An 18,124-nucleotide genomic window follows, 5' to 3' on the forward strand; every position below is an offset into this window, starting at 1 on the left:
CGCCATGTGTGATTGTAGTTGCTATGATCATGGAAGTAAAAAGAGAGCTCCATGCTATGATGCTCTCGATCTTTTACACATTATGATACAATTTGAATAGTTTTTAATGATTACCACGTGTGTGTTTGTAATTATAAATGAAATATTATCTGAATACGACGACGTTCTAATTACTCAGTGCCCAATGGGAAAATGGATCAGTCTCCACAGCATATGTTTCTTACCAGCCAGCGTTACAAGAACCGATGATGGTATGTTTTGCAAACAGCGCCATCTAGTGCATTTAAGGTACGATTTGTGTTTTGACAACGTAATTATGTTTATGGACACCGAGAAATGTTGTTTCATTGTGAAATAATAATGAATTTATTCACTTTTTCATAAATCGGCGGATTGGTTAACAGTGTGTGGGGGCGACGAACCAACCCACAATGCATTGCTTCCTCAAAATTCATTCCTAAAACTACTCAGTATTTCCTCGTTACAACACCTCATTGGTTGAACACATATACACGTATTGTTCCCGATACAACACATTACAGCGGATAAAGACAAATTTGACGAATGTGTACTATAATGTTATAACAAAATGCTACTGTCTACTGTTTAACAGTAGAAAAACAAAGATGGTTTTACTAATTGGCTCTATGGAAATGTAATATGAGACCTTATAATGAATGGCATGCACCACAGCTGGCAAACTCGGTAACTACATGGCGCACTGGACTGGCTTCTGCATGATCGTGGTGATGAGTTTTACTATAAATAGGTTTACTATAAATAAGTGAACACCGTTTTTTTTTTAAATGAATGAGGTTACTTGATGATTGCAAAGTAGAGTGCGGTACAACGCCCATGTACATGTACCATCATCACGCACCCCATTATTACGTCACACGTACATGAGATCACGCACCCCATCAACCAGATGTACTACCACGTGAGTCAGTTATATTCACGAGTGTGAAGACAGCGTTGCAGAGGCACGGAACTGCTATGTGCACTATGAAAGTACATGTATCTATAACCTTGATTTTTTTTAGGAAATACTAAGTTGATCCCTATTTTGCAGACAAAAACATTGTTACATTGGTTTAAATTGCTATATATGAACATTTGTGTGAATCAATGGGAGTATCAATCGTACGTGAATCGAACGTGAATCGAACCGTACGCTGTCTTCGCACTCGTGCTATATTCATATTATTATAGTCCTTCACACTCACTGACATTTGTATGTCGCGTTGGTTGCTTGTTTGTTCTAGTTCTTGTTTCTCTATGATTCACAGTTAAAATCAAACACTATTACGGCCCTATGTAATAGTATACTTCAAGTTCAACAAGTACAACCAAACAAGTCGTTAAAATGTCGGCTAAAGAAAGACTTGAACGCAGTGACAACGATGCTGTTATCGTCATCACACTATAAAGACGGTATTTGAAGTATAGGCTTGAAAATAACATCTGTAAAAGCAAATGCTCAAAGGTCAAAGGTCAAATTGGACACATTCTTGGTGGTGAAGGATAATATATGCCTAGTGTTTATCAACTGCTACTGTGTGTGACATAAGCGGGCATTCTGGTCCAAAAAATCACTGTAGTTCACGAAGTTCACGACGTATCCCGGAAGTATGATGTTGTGTACAAACAGCGCGCACTTGGCGCTCGGTAAATTTCTTCTTTTAGCATTGACGGTCATAATTGGTTGCCATGGAAGCAGAAAAATCTCGATGAGGATGCGGTTTGGTGAACTGAAAGGAAAGAGATACACGGTTCTGGAGAAGAATGTTGATGTATATCTCGGTGTACCTTACGCGGAACCGCCAGTAGGTGGCTTGAGGTTCGCGCCCCCCAAACCATGGCAACGGGACTGGGATGAAGCGCGTGGCGCAAGAAAATTTGGTAGTAGCTGTTGGCAGAAAGTTGATTCCAATCTAGACCATCCTGGTACTTCGTGGTGGAGTGTTGGGGAAAATTTGAGTGAAGATTGTTTGTTTTTGAATATTTGGGCGCCTTCTCCCTTCACCAACAATACTGCAGTGATGGTGTGGATACACGGCGGTAGTTTCAATTGGGGCAGTGCCAGTGTCAAACAATATGACGGGAAAATGTTATCGGCCAGCCAAGGTGTTGTTGTCGTGACGATAAATTATCGCCTAGGTCCCCTTGGATTTCTAGCTTTGAAAGATTCAGAGATTCGTGGAAATTTCGGACTGATGGATCAGGCGATGGCTCTCCAATGGATCCAAGAAAACATTGCAGATTTCGGCGGGGATCCAGAACTGGTGACCATTTTTGGCAGTAGTGCTGGCGGGGCATCTGTCGGGTACCATCTTCTGTCCAACATGACAAGGAATCTATTTCGTCGTGCGATTGTCGAGAGTGGGTCTCCTACCACACCACCGTTAAAGCCGCGGGATTCAGAAAGCATTTTAGCCCAGGTGTCTGCCGATAGTTTAGTCCGAGGCGTGGGTTGCTCCGGATTAAGAGACATCGACAACTCGTCGAAACTAATGGAGTGTCTCCGGGAAATACCCGCCTATAACATTTCTCATGACCAGTTTGCTTCACTGAATATATTCGTTGTAATTGATGGGACATTACTCACCAATAGCCCGGAAGTACAACTAGAAACAGGTGATTTCAAAAACACCGAGATTTTAGCGGGACAATGTCAAAACGAAGGAATGATAGACATGGTCAGACTAGTGCCGGGATATTCTATCGACACAGAAAGCCTTCTCACATACGACGAATTTGAGATGGGTGTTCGGTACATTACATGGGCAACATCATCGCAGACAAAGGGACTTGCCGAAATGGCCATTTTTCAGTACACCGACTGGAAAGACAAAACAAACCCGGCTAAGCTGCGGGATGCCGTTAACGATGTGTACGGGGATTATATTTTAAAGTGTCCCACCATCGACATCGTCAACGCATATTCTAAGGCTGGGCTTGATACGTACTACTACGACCTTAGACGGCGATCATCGGGAAGTCCGTGGCCTGGATGGATGGGTGTGGTGCACGGGGACGAAATACAGTACATATTTGGCCACCCTCTAAACACTGAATTTGGACCTTATAGCGATGAAGACGTCGATCTTAGTCTACAAATGATGCACTATTGGGCCAACTTTGCCAAGTATGGGTGAGTAAAAAAACGTCAGAGCCTTTTGCTGTCACAATATTTGAACAAACTTGGATTTATGGCCTGATTTTTGCAGGTTGCAGTTCAGAGATACTCAATTATTTTTGACACGCAAACATAAATATATTTATACGACTGCCATGTATGACTTCGTGGTCCCGAAACAGTTTCTGAAAGCTCTCTTCCTGGTAATTTCATTAATCATTTAAACAAACAACACACGTAGCAATACCTCATGTGAGCACTCATCAGGACGTGTGATAAAACCATCCATCTGTATACTAAATAACATAGAGCATAGAAAGAACAAAATAAAAAGCTTTTCTTTACGATTAAAACGTCGCCAATGCTTTAGCGGCACATGGCGTTTTATTGGAAAATTGGAATCTAAATGTTAATGGTACAGGATACGACCGTCTCTAGTACTCGGCACCGATTTGCCCTTGTTCTTGTCGGTTTCCTTACCGTTCTACGGTACCGTCGAGTTATATGTTTTATCGTTCAATGTGTATTCTAATCTTACAGAAACGATATCTGTTGTACACATTAGTGATGTACGCATGTCACTCGGGACCTCCCCATCTGCGCAGACAACGTCACAATAGATAATACCATATCCAATATACATATATCTTATTTGAGGGGGGGGGCAAGGGTTATTTTCGTTCAACGTAATTGCAATATTTTTTTGTTCGTACAACGTAAATTGAAAAAATAAATTCCGTAATTCTGTAATCACAGGCTTGACGTACAACGTAATCGATCAAATATTTTGTTCGTACACAGTAAAAATGTGTATTTTTTCTCGGTACGTACAAGAATTTACATCCAAATAAAAAATCGTAAAGAATAATCCAGGGAAATTACATTATAGAAACTGTAATACGACTAGATGACACAATTCACTACAAAATTGAATGTCAAGACGTAAAAGGCCCTCTAACCGAATGAAGAGCATTACGAGGGTAATATGCGCGTGCATCTCTACACACGGCGCAGCAATGGCGGAGAATTTGAGCCGGAGAGCTCTTCGGACCATTCAATGTTCCTTTTTTTAACACTGTAAACTGTAAAAACGTCTTTTTTTTCCTTGTAAATTGTAAAAAGCCCTTTTTATTTCCCGTAAAACCGTACCAGCTACCCCCCCCCCCCTTGCCTCCCCTCTTATTTCACGTCACTGTACTTTATTTCACGGCTTGTGGTTATTTGTTTTACTCAAATATAACATCTAGGTCAAGTCAGGTAAATTTAAAAGGGCTGTGTGACGAAATTGTATGTTATTTTGTGTCATTGAACCTTAAGCGCAGCCTTGAGGTGTCGTCATCCCTTATGTAATATGTTGTGACCTCTCATGGCTTGCCTTCCTGCCAATTGCAGTGATCAATATCCCTTTAAAAGTTATATTAGAAATAACAGTTTATTTTGTTAACAGTATGCAGCACACGCACTGCTGGCCTCGATTACAGTGATTGCTTTAATTCTGCTATTTTTTATTAATACTAGAAATCCGAATCCACTGACCTCGAACATTTGGCCTCGTTATACTAAAGACGAACGGAGATATTTTGTCATAAATGGGGCACTAGAGGGCGCACCGAATATAGAAGATTATCCGCGAACACCATACTGCGAATTTTGGAATAATTTAGTCCCTCAGCTGGAAATGGGGCCACAGCATTACATACCACTGATGACTGTAAACAAAACACAAGGTAGTTATTTTTTTTTTATTCACAATTGTCAACAATGTATAACATATGTATAAAACAATAACAATAACAATGTATAACATATGTATAAAATACTCCTGCTTTGTCATGGCGGAAAATACAAACATGTCAGTTTCCTGATAGTAGATAGAAAAGAATTTTATTTTTGTGACGTCGATTGGTACACCCAGAAGCACAATATTATGTGTGAAAGTTTACGTCACACCCTAAGACGTTATGCGCGCATGCGAAACGCCGTATCTTCGATTTCCGGCAAAGTGGTCTATTCAGCAAATGTTTTCATGTTTACGGTATATTTATTAATGTTGTTCTTGGGCGTGGCTAACTAGCAAAAATTTGAAGATTTTAAAAGTACTATAAAACAAATGATTATGGTTCATTTTGGGACATCAAAATTGCTTTTTTGTGTACGAGTTACAGTAACCGTTCCTGTTTTTTATGCTGCCCTCAGCGGTATTTCTTATATTATACTGCGGGACACTCGCCAGAGTCACACTAGCGTATCGACAAGAGACGGACCAGGATCTAGGGTATCCCGAGTTTTTTTTTTTTTTTTTTTTTTATTTAAACAGGCAGTCACAAGGAATAAGTCAGCAAAGTTTCAGAAATCTAAAGTTGGTTAGCCGCTTCATAACTCATTTCACATTCTAAAACTTGTTGAATCCCTGAGTGAATAATATATGTGCACAGAATATATTTGCAGCCAGCATATATATAGCACCGCCATATATTTACATGAATAAGTTGCGCGTTGGCACAATAATACTGAATTTGTTTTACCATTAAACAAGATTGTAAGCCTAGGATCGATTCTCAGTGTCAAGATACAAAAATTGTACCATAAACAGCTTTTTTTTGGACTACTGCTATTTCAGTGTCGACGCTAGATGGCTCTGTTTGTGATCTCCCATTATCTTGTAATTGTTGGTGATACTTTAGTGAGTCCAATAAGTCGTCAACGATTATTATAATATCAGAAAAGTAACCATTAAGAGTTTTCACTGAAATTAAATGTGTTCAAGCAGCTAGCAAAACTGTTAATTATCTATATCAAACCATGGAAACTAGAAGGTCCCGCTACCTTCAATGTTCAAACTAACGTCGATACGACAAGCTCAGTGCTTAGTTTTACTTGCTACAGGCGCCCTCATACGATCATCAAACATATTCAAACTTTTGCGTTTTACATATTATTCATTTGTATTTGTAGCAACGACTGCAGTTCCTACGGATGAACGTGAAGTTGAAAGCAAAACCAGCCCAACCATTGCAACGAGAGCAGCGCCAGTACGATGTCAAGTTTCGAGTTCATCTGCGTCTATGAGCGCCCGCTATCTTACCAATCGACGTGTTGTTGCAAGCTTTGCTGTAGGTGCCTTGCTGTTACATTATTTGTTAGTATTTTTGGATTAATGACTTTTTTTTTAAAGAAGCAAAGTTGTTCACCCCAAACTATTTTAAGTAAAATGAAATTCCAATAGATCCATTTCATTTGTGTGAATATGCCACCTTTAATATTTACGGTGCTGGGGTAGATCGAACACGAAGTACATCCATTGTAATAATGTTGGAACAGGGGTGTCAGCTGTTTCTAGAACAGCGTCAATCACAACTTTAAAATCTTATTGGAGGGAGAATAGTAAGTTTCTAAAACAGCGGCAATCACATTATTCAACGGATACATAGAATGAGCAACACCAGGCCTTACTCGTATTTGCTTTGTTGTTTTGCAAAACAAGCATTACGCCACCATGAGTTCGGTGTTATCAACGTAATGTTAAAGCATGTTCGGTGGCGTGTTAATTTAATTTCTTTGTCATACCCTTTACAGTGCACGAGAATGTTATTATATGCCTTCAGAATAAAACATTTTTAAATGAAGTTTTACACACATGCAATTTGATCTTGGCAGAGACATAAGCTATAACATTTTATCGTTTTGGTGTACAATAAGTGGACATAACACTAATATAACACCTCTCGTTTGAATTTCATGTCCGTATCTAAAACATTTTTACAGAAAGTCACGTTACTAACGCTGATGGAGGTAAAACATCATATCGCACATCGTCCTCATCATTATTCCCTTCGATTATGAAGTAAACATATGACAGTGATGGACGTGAGCCTGTGATATCCATGGCCATGCTGCTGCATGTAAAATTATTTGATATACCCCTCCCCTCCCTAATACTATACACCGACGTTCTCGGAATGTTCGGATATGTTCGTTAAATGTGTCACAAATATGCATATGGGAAAACATCAAATCCCACACAAACTAATAACTAACAACTGATTTCGACTAGAATTGTTTTGCTCTATAATACACACGTGTAAATTTAAAGGTGTGGTTTGTATATACGTATGTTCGACAACTCTTCAACGCAGGCACGGTTGATCCGACGTAACACAACAGCTATTTGCAGTGCCACGAAGACGATAGTAAAACACTTAAAACCAAGGGGAAACTGGGCAACAGTAGCAACAGCGGGAATTTATGAGAATTCTGCCTTCTTCGAACCATTAAAGAGAAATCCGTGCCTTTTACAAATTAAACAGTATTTTATGATGTAACGCATCGCATATTAACCTTTGACCTATCCTAGTGCATGGCTAATATCACCCAGTTTTACAATGTAGCATTAAATTATATTACCTTGCAAGCATGCTTCCCTCTCCATCTCTCTCGCCCGTTCTCACTTATAAGTTCAGACTTTGAGCGAACAAATAAGAAATTGAAATGGCCACGGCGTTTAAATGCTGATCATGCAACAATGTGTTCGATATTCCCAACCCGACACTTGTTGAGGCCCCGTCCCTTATGAATAAGTTGTTACTGTATTTATTATTACCTCCTGTAAGCACGCAACCTCAAAAGGAAAGGGAATCTTATTATTTGATGAAAACACCGCACATTCACGTTAGTTTTGATCTATTATGCTGGTAAACTACAGTGTATACAGATACTACAGAACAAATGACGTCACGATATTTGAATGTATTATAAACACGACGGGTTACAGTAATCGGAATAATTCTTTTTAATAATTAGAACACTACACACAATAATTACCATAACATTTTCTTTGAAGCAATGAAACAATGGAATTTAGAGTATGATTAAAGAGAGTGAGAAATTTGATTAAACTTTGCACATTAATTATCTGATTTGAAAGTCTGATTTGTCATGCAAGCAAACACTTCGATGACATACTGTTGTTCCATGTATACCTTATAGGCGATAATTGGTAGGGCCCGACATTGAATGGATCTTGCAGTGTGGATATGATGCGGTGTGAGGACCGTATAAAAACAACATGGCCGCCAATCTGTCATCGTATAGGTTCTCAATTAGTTTCTTCGCCGCTCTACCCTATTCTCCCATGCCCGAAAAACAGGTACACACACGCGCTAACATTCCCTGCTATATGTATACACTCGATGGGGTGTGTATTTATAAACGTTCCTGAACATTGGCCAATTTGCCTTGAACAATATTTTGAGTTCACAAGAAAATCTCCGAGTTCGGTCTCGTGCGCAGCACACTATGACATAATTCAGCCTTAAAGTTTGGTGTGTCCGAGCAGGTACAGTCGTCTCCACAGAATACAACATAATACACTACCGAAAGGGTTAGCCGAGGCGTTTCTAATTGGAAACAAATTTGAAAGAAATTGCCTTTCTCCAGGTGCAGGCTAGCTCTTCAATCCTTCATCTTTTTCACTGTTTGAATATAATGACACCCTGCTTTCACGAAAAACGCACCCCACCAATACCTCATTTGTGTTCAGTGCCACCCCAAATGACTCGATGCAAAGGCAATTCTGACAGATAATAAAAAGTTACACAAGGCAGAGGGAGTAACCGAGCCCACTTTTTATATTATTCTAGTTCAGCCCACTAAAATGGCTTTGTGTAGTCATGGTAACATTATGACATACGGGTCACCCGTTGGCGCGAGTCGCTGCCTGAAGTCAGTCGAGATACACTGTTCGTCTACAGAATCTATAATCGTTGCACGGCGAATTAGTTATTGGCCACGCCTCTGTACGTGTGACAACAGACTCTCGGCGAGCAGTTTCATTGATCGGCGTATTGCGTACTAATTAAAGGTACGTTAGGTTCCATACCGCTGTCCAGGACAAACACAGAATAATTTGGACTCCAAGGCGCCAGTTTCAATCAGTATCAACCTTATTGGTATACAGAAAAACCAATTTGTTTCATCAAAAGTTTCTCGATTGGCCGAGGTCGATTCGTCGCCGTGATAGATCGAACCTCACAGTAACACACAGTTCAGTGAGCTCCTGGTATGTTAAAAGACCGCAAGTAGTGACGAACAATGGCAATCAAGACAAGTACAACGTCTTTAATCCTAGTAGCATTATTGCAACTACTTCTTCGATACTCTGTCGCCGATGAATGGCCGATTATACAATCGACACGATTTGGCGATATCCAGGGTAAAAGAAAAAACGTTCTGAACAAAGAAGTGGACACATTTTTGGGTATTCCATACGCGCAACCACCAGTTGGCGAATTAAGATACAAACCACCGAAACCATGGATAACTAGATGGGATGGACCTCTTGATGCAACGGAATTTGGAAACAACTGTTGGCAGCCCAAACTGTCTTTGGATCACCCTGGTTTGATGTGGCAGTTTGCCACTGAATCATTGAATGAAGATTGTTTGTTTTTGAATATATGGTCTCCTTACCCACGGAGATCCGATGCCGCAATTATGGTGTGGTTCCACGGTGGCAGTTTCAATTGGGGGTCCTCTGGGGTAAAAGAATACAACGGACAAGTACTCGCAGTCACCCAAAATGTCATCGTAATTACAGTCAATTACCGGTTGGGACCGCTTGGATTTCTATCTCTAGGAAACTCCGAAGTCCCTGGGAATGTCGGATTAATGGATCAGGCTATGGCTCTCCGATGGGTCAAGGAAAATATTGCCAATTTTGGCGGTGATCCGGAATTGGTGACTATTTTTGGTAGCAGTGCTGGTGGAGCGTCTGTCGGATATCACTTATTTTCCCCAATAAGTCGCGTTCTTTTTCGACGCGCGATTTTAGAGAGCGGTACTCCAAATTCGCCCGCGTTAAGGCCGATAGACGATGAAACAAACACGGTAAATACAAAAAAACTCATTGAAAGTCTAGGGTGCATGTACGACGAGCGAAATCTCGCATATCCTGACACCATCGAATGTTTGAGAAATAAACCAGCCGAGGATGTCACATCCAATGTCTTCGCCGGTAAAAACCATAATATCGTCATCGACGGCGAGTTTCTAGATCGCGATTTCGACACCATGATGGAAGAACACGATTTCAAATCGACTGAAATAATGGTCGGAAACTGTGAAAGGGAATGGATGATCAACTTGTATCTGAATAATTTCTATAGCCTAGAAAGCCAAAATCCGCTGACTCATGCGCTGTATCGTAAATACGCACACCCTTGCATTAAAGGCGCTAACCTGAGTTCCGCTGTGACGGAATCGGTTTATTTCCATTATACAGACTGGACGGATCCGTACAACCCCATCAAACTTCGTGATGCGGTGGACGCAATATGTGGTGACTACAAACTGAGCTGTCCCTCCGTTCAATTCGTACACACATACGCAATGGCTGGTAATCCAGCCTACTACTACTCTTTACACAAACGTGCGAATGCAAGTCCGTGGCCGGAGTGGATGGGGGCCGTGCATGGTCAGGAGATCACTTACGTGTTTGGACACCCACTGGACGTGACAAATGAAGGCTTCCTTGAGGAAGATGTATATCTAAGCAAACAAATGATGAAGCACTGGGCCAATTTCGCCAAATATGGGTGAGTGTTATTTTTCAAATTACATGATTACTTCACACCGAATATGTTAAAGCGCGCTGGTCGTCGCGCAGCGCGTGTTCGAATTTCATGTAAATAAACAATGTATTTTACACGCGTTGTGTACGTCGCTATGAGTCCTATATCGAACAAGACGCAGCACGACGACCACCGCCCTTTAAATATAAAGAAAAACGCATCTTTCACGTGACCTACTTTCTTGACAGTAACCCAAACCAGCTGTTTGAAAACACCAATGTTACCGAATCGTGGCCAAGGTATGAGACAATGACAAGGAAATATATAATTTTTGATGAGAACGCACCAACAATACCAAATACCGACCATCATCCCAAAACTCCTAACTGTGAATTCTGGATGCACGTTGCCAGAGGTGAGTACCAGTGACGTTGCTAGGGGTTTGTTGCATTGTGGACACGGCATGCGTACTAGACGGAATTCGGTCCCGTTTTGTATAGGGAACGGACTGTTTTAGAAGAAAGTGTAGCCTTTAAAAAAGAATGGAGGCCGGTCCATGGGATCAGATTCACCTTATAGGAGAAACCTTTCTGACAAAATGTGATCGCGTGAAAGCAGCCAAATTTCATGTGACATATTAATTGATTGAAGAATTAATTAATTAATTAATTAATATTTTCCACACAAAAAAACGTGACATGTTGATTCGCAACTTAACGTGTGTTATCAAATTGTTCTTATTAGATATCTGTATAGATTGCCTTTTTACGAATATTCTGACAGTATGACCTTTGCTGACACTGTCAACTTCTTCTTAGGCTTGCTTGAAAGCGCGAGGCTTGGAAACAGGATATCACAAATTCCTTAAAATGATATTTTTAGATTTCCTGTCATCTCATTCAGACTTGTCAGATACTAGAGTATTTGTATCGGGAGTGTGTAAAACGTTAACCTTATGTAACCATGGATACCGATGATGATTGTGTGATGGAAAATCAGAAATTGTACTCGGAGATGCGATGGTGTTACATCTAGTCGGCGTATGTGCGTCTGTTCCTGTGCTAATTCTCAATATATATCCGCACGAGGTTGCAGTCTATGTCATCACAATTCGAAGGCGCGAGGAATCCATAAAGTATGACGACGTGCCGGTTTCAAAATTTTCGAAACATCCCAAGGAAACAGCACCACGCGAAGTAAACTAATCTCGTCCTCAAAGAGCCGCCCACGAGGAATGTAATAAATTATTACTATGATGTATTCCTGCAAATCATGTCCATTTGCAATCCAACCAAGCAATGATTTGTTATTAATAGGCTACATACATAGCTATAAATGTCTCCTAAACTGATCGCAGTCATCCGTCGATTCTGTCTGCGATAGTGAACTAAGAATGCACATTTGATTCGGTTAAAGTGTTATCTTGGCAATATCGTGCCTTAAAAGTGTCTATTTTATTTTATTTTCATTTGTGACATATACGGACGAGAACATTTTCTTTTAATATCCTTGTTGATGTAACGAATACAAATGCAACATTTTTAGCTAGCTTATGATAATAAACTGTAATACGATTCGATTTACAATATGGAGAAACCACTAACCTTATTTAAAAGGTTTTTCGTCCATATTGCATATTTAATCAATATTGCGTAGGAGTGTGTAAGCCCCTTTTTAGCTCGGCTGTCGACTTTATCGAGCGGAGCTTATCATATGAGTGATTGTCCGTCGTCGTCCGTCGTCGTCCGTCGTCCGTGTCAATGTTTTACTTTTTCGACTTCTTCTTGAAAACTACAAGCCTGAATGCTTTGATACTTGGTGTATATGTACCTTGGGTAGACCTCTCTTAGGTTTGTTCATTTCATGTTGATATCTTCAATTCTCTAATTTTGGTGAAATTTTTTTGTCATTTTTGGTAAAAAGTGATATTTTCGACTTCTTGTTAAAAACCACAAGTGCAATTGCTTTGATATTACATATATAGGTACTACATGTGGACCTCTCTCAGATTTGTTCATTTTGTAATGATATCTTTAATTCTCTAATTTTGGTGAATATTTTAATCATTTTTGGTAAAAAGTGATATTTTCGACTTCTTGTTAAAAACCGCAAGTCCGATTGCTTTGATATTACATATAAAGGTACTACATGTAGACCTTTCTCAGATTTGTTCATTTCGTGATGATATCTTCGATTCTTTAATTTTGGTGAATATTTTTGTCATTTTTAGTAAAAAGTGATATTTTCGACTTCTTGTAAAAAACCAATAGTCCGATTGCTTTGATATTACATATATAGGTACTACATGTGGACCTCTCTCAGATTTGTTCATTTTGTGATGATATCTTCAATTCTCTAATTTTGGTGAATATTTTTGTCATTTTTGGTAAAAAGTGATATTTTCGACTTCTTGTTAAAAACCGCAAATGCAATTGCTTTGATATTACATATATAGGTACTACATGTGGACCTCTCTCAGATTTATTCTTTTTGTAATGATATCTTTAATTCTCTAATTTTGGTGAATATTTTTATCATTTTTGGTAAAAAGTGATATTTTCGACTTCTTGTTAAAAACTGTAAGTCCGATTGCTTTGATACTATACATATTGTTCATTTTCTAATGATGTCTTCAGTTCTTTAATTGAAATGTGCATTGCTAACAGCGGAGCTATCCCAGCCGATAGGCTGCTTGTTTATTCTAGTACTAGTAATGCACACTAGGGATAGGGATCCGTTGTCAACGCTATAATGATGTGTGTCGTCTGAGAGGAGATCGTGTTATTTATACATTTTCAAATGTTTGTTTAAAGTTTCAGCGTACCAAGAATGTGGGACAGGAAATGACATCACATCACCAGTTTCGTCGTCACGGCTGCAATCATTATCATGCCATCTTTTTAACATCGTGTGTATACACGTCTGTTTGAGTCGGTGGTTTTATCTTTAACGGTAAGTTCCAGTAAAAGTCGTACCCGTTATAGGCGAGTGGAGGTAATAAAAATAACTTTAACCTCCTGGCATTCACCGTGACCGATACAAACGAGGTCAAGTTCAAGAGCGTCAATGGTTAGTGCTAGTTTTAAAGAGATACATGCGTTTCATCGTATTCCTTTTGACCCACCAACTTCATACTTCGCATACGTATTATTGTCCTACTCACTAGTTACAAATAATTAAACATTTCTTTATAAAGAGTTTAGTTTTCTAATTATTTTAGTTTCGATATACCGTTTTTTCGACCAATCTTATGGCTGGAAGCTTATATAGCAAATAACGCAAAATACGAGTTGACTCACATCTTCGTCGATAATAAAGAGAACTACATCTTATCAAATATGTACACCCGGACGTCATTTTTCATTGCATACAGATCCTAATTCAATACAGTCATAAAGTCGGCAAAAAATGCATTGCGGTTGGCCATGTAGGTCACACGAGCTTTCCGTATTTCATTGTTTATCAAGAAGTAAACAAATAAGCAACTTCAAGAATCTACCAGCGGGGTCATCGTTTATAAACAAGTCTACCCATGAGCCTTTGCATTTTAGCGTATGTTGTTAACACACTTCGTCGCTCAGAATTCCCGCGCATGCGCAGGTGACGCCCCTCCCGCTTTAAGTACATGTATATGGAATCTCAAACCATATAGAACTGAAGATAGTAGTAGCTGGAATATAGTGCGGACTCGCATTCCCATGTGCATACGATATATACAGTAGTGTTTTGGTGACAAATTTGTATATGCCATTAATTTACCGGTACATGCAATGTCTATTCATTTACGTAATGGGCGTTATTCACATTTCATGAACATCAAAAAATTAGTTCATTCCTTTGTTTTGTTTTGACTAGCCTTGAAATTATATAAAATAAAAATCCATCTCATACTAGTATAATACGCTGTTGAATGTGCTGAAAGTCTGGTGTAAATCCATGTGTGTCCTTTATTTTTTTTATTATACCACTAATACGTGTTCACACATATCAAATGACGAACTTGAGAGTGAGATTGTCTAGATATTAATAATATTAAAGTTATAAAAAGTCAAGTAACGCATGCATCATATTAAATGCGCCTCAAATTAGATGAGACATGGAGTCTATCGAACCCGACATGTGTTTTCACAGTTCAATGTGATAGTAACACACACACATCGAATATATATATACATATAAACCAAATATGGAATTACTGAATCATTTCTCGCGTGTATTTATAATTCCTATCTAGAAAGCAAATGGATGTGAATATATATGTTTATTTTTAGTGGCGGTTTTTCTGTTTCATCGTATCATTCCTGTTTATGATAGCATTACCCACCCGTCGCCATGGTGATGTTATGGTGATGAACATCTGAAGAAATATGTGTTAATATACTGTGATAACTGCTGTGGCAAGATGAACAGAGACATCGTCTTCGGATTTGATTATATGTTGCAGAAAACTTTCATGTTTTGCGTAAAGAGCCCATACTAGCATGGGTACTGAAGTTAAAACTACGACAGTGGTCTACACCATACTAAGAGATAACCTGACATAAAAAGTGATTACTGGTGCCCTATGAAATAATGATCACAAAAACCTGCGTAAATTCAGTCTCAGATACTCGTAACTCAATGTAATGTTAACTATTCTGGTATCGTTCGTTTACCGAGTATTTATTAAAACTGCCCCCACATTCATTGTGGATGTAGTCACGTGATGGGCTGAGCAATATTGTAGGCGCATCCGGTATTGAAATCTCGCGTGAACAAATGTAACTTTCAAGAATGAAGAATTGTATTTTGTTTACATTTATGTGTCAAATCTGGTTTAATGTGAATGTGTTACGCAATCACCGCGACAATGACATTGACATTCTTCTCAGTCGAATGCCAACTGAAACATACACTGAATAATTGAATTTATTTTTTAACATTAACATAATTATTAATAATTTATATTGTAATCTTTCTGTATTTCATCAAAATATAATAAATAATATGACTTTTGTTAATTTTTAAATAAATATGGGGCATTACGTTACAAATCACAATGTTGATGTTATGTCAATGCCTTGTTTTTTACACTGCTTGTATTGGTAAATAGAACGATGTGAATTTGCCAATGAATTGTGTTTGTTTAAACTTAGTTCGAGCCCCGATATGATATGATATGATATGATATGGCATATATTTATTAGTTTATTCACTGGATTACAGAATACTTTGTAATTTACACCAGAGCCAAACAAACACGGACAAATTAGAACTACACATAATCCGGAGGATATATACAATTACGTGTATACATGTAAAACGTGTTGTAACTCGAATGTCGATCCAGATATAAACTATGTTGAGTTCGTTGAACCCTATTACACCTAATTTTCGCAATGAAGTGATTTTGCTGATGTTGACCACGAGTGTCTGTATCATGTATATCGGGAATATAAAATTAAGTACCTAGGACGGATAAGAATGTTCAACCAGCCAAACTTTTGACAACTATAGTTAAATGTGTACAGCTTTTAATAAACTTTTCTGCACGTTTTACGCAGAGCCAAACTAGTATCCTGAACAACTGTTTAAGATTGAAATGTATTTAATTCAGTCCTGAATCTAACTGTTGTAGATATTAAAAAAAATGAATCGTACAATTTATAATTACGATTTGGGGAGGAATTATTTTCCTAATAACGTTAAATCAAAAATGGACTCAGTGCGTGGAAAAATTTTAACATCATGATTTTTTTAATGGATTGTAATCTTTTACATGATAATTTTCACAAATCTCACTATATATATTTATAACAACATTTTGTTTGATCTCACCCGCTCGTCATACCTCCTCGTCCTATAGCCTATATCATGTAAAATTGAAACAAAATATTACAAGAAAAAGTAAGACAGCTACGCCGGAACGCAGAGAACCTAAATAGGTATGCGAGAATTAAGTATACGACGTGAGCGATGTAAATTACGGTCAATGAGTGAGCAGTTTGCGTGCCTTTAGCGATTTATAAATAAGGTATCTTGTTCCGCCACCCCACTGCGTCAGTGATGTCTGCCAAGTCAATAGGCAAATAAAGACCGAGCACAAAGTAATTGGCAACTTTATATTGTAAACAGAAATTACTGTTGGACATAAGGAACGTGCCGACTACGATTTTCCAAAAGCTATATCTTAGTATGATTCGAGAACAAAAATTAAAAAAAAGAATGTTTACGAGTTTATGCGACGTTCGGAAGGAAGTTTTGAATCACGATCGGGTTTTTTTCAGGAGGAACGGGGTGTGGAGAGCCCGACAAAGGAATTCGCTCGGTTTGACGTCATGGGCTTGGAGTGGAGTACAGCCTGTGATATATTTGACGATTTCTCGAGAAATCCAACGCTGTCAACGTTCAGAATAGAAATTCCTGATATATTCTGAGCAAGTTAAAGGGTGGTAGTTGTCGCGCCGCGCATGTGCAACATTTGTGTTGATAAACATTGATATCCCATAATCCAATGCGCTTTTCTAATTAAATCACGAGTACGGGTTTTGCCCTGGGCGGCACTTGAACTAATTACCGCCGACAACTCCTTCGATACCTTCCAAACACCCCAAAAAATACCTAATTGAAGCTTGGTAACCTCTTAGTTTGTACTCGTTGGTCATCGCCTGCCAAGGACCATTTATTCGGCCAAAGCCTCAACATTGACAAATTCCACCACGATTTACTGTATGTCGCACGCCCTCAAACGATGGGCTAATCTGCACTGGCTCGGAAGGTTGTAAATGATTAGCTAGTTTTAATTTGCATAACAATACTGACAATGAACGTGCATTCAACGCCACAAGTTTTTTTGTTTTTTTAGCCAATCAGAATTCATCTTCCGAGCCAGTGCAGATCAGCCGCAAACGATTAGAAGTTCACTTAGGCTCATTTGCATCACCCAATCAGAACCCACGAAAGAAACGAGACAATACTTGGTAAAATTAAAATAGTGGAATAAAATGAACGTGTTGCTAGCTATTTCTCTGAACAAGCTTATTGACCATCCAAAGAAAGCACTTAGTGCTGTATCTGAGAGAAATGACGTGTTTGTTGCAGCTACGGTGCCTCTAAGGACTGGGTTGCAACAAAGACCGGATGGGCAAGTCGATATGTTATCAGTTTCGACAGTCTTGTCAGTTTACTAAAACACAGTTTGCTCAAATATTTAGACATTTCATCGTCCTCATTCACTTGCCCACAAACAATTTTTAACGTTGGAATAAAAAATTGTGGAAACGTGTCAACGAATATAGACCTTCTGTTCTTGACTCCCAGTGAAACAGCGCAAAGCCTACACGTCGCCATTGTTTTAATCTGTGATCACAGGGAGCCCAGGAACTATAATCAACTGATACACCCCACCCCACCCCCCACCCCCACCCCGCGCTCATAG

At 38.9% G+C, this 18,124-nt stretch overlaps 1 protein-coding gene and 2 pseudogenes across 1 annotated transcript; all 3 read left to right on the top strand.

Annotated features, from left to right (window-relative positions):
- The first annotated feature begins 1,736 nt into the window (after positions 1 to 1,736).
- LOC144343443 (acetylcholinesterase pseudogene) lies at positions 1,737 to 2,631 on the top strand (annotated as a pseudogene).
- Positions 2,632 to 2,658: 27 nt separating this feature from the next.
- On the top strand, positions 2,659 to 6,765 carry LOC100371898 (cholinesterase-like). Its single transcript, XM_002741710.4, has 3 exons — positions 2,659 to 3,154; positions 4,658 to 4,866; positions 6,095 to 6,765. The coding sequence occupies exons 1-3, from the start codon at positions 2,688 to 2,690 to the stop codon at positions 6,295 to 6,297; spliced, it is 879 nt and encodes a 292-aa protein (XP_002741756.4). The 5' UTR covers positions 2,659 to 2,687; the 3' UTR covers positions 6,298 to 6,765.
- Positions 6,766 to 9,229: 2,464 nt separating this feature from the next.
- LOC100372049 (cholinesterase pseudogene) lies at positions 9,230 to 10,735 on the top strand (annotated as a pseudogene).
- Positions 10,736 to 18,124: the final 7,389 nt, after the last annotated feature.

This window comes from Saccoglossus kowalevskii, chromosome 2 (genome assembly GCF_978046115.1).
Source record: "Saccoglossus kowalevskii chromosome 2, keSacKowa6.1, whole genome shotgun sequence".
Classification (NCBI taxonomy): Eukaryota; Metazoa; Hemichordata; class Enteropneusta; family Harrimaniidae; genus Saccoglossus; species Saccoglossus kowalevskii.

Bases quoted from the DNA above. Each gene is read 5' to 3' on its own strand.
- LOC100371898 (XM_002741710.4), top strand. From the start codon at position 2,688: ATGATAGACATGGTCAGACTAGTGCCGGGATATTCTATCGACACAGAA. The intron at 3,155-4,657 runs GTGAGTAAAAAA...TATTAATACTAG, and splicing joins GCCAACTTTGCCAAGTATGG to AAATCCGAATCCACTGACCT. The intron at 4,867-6,094 runs GTAGTTATTTTT...TTGTATTTGTAG, and splicing joins GACTGTAAACAAAACACAAG to CAACGACTGCAGTTCCTACG.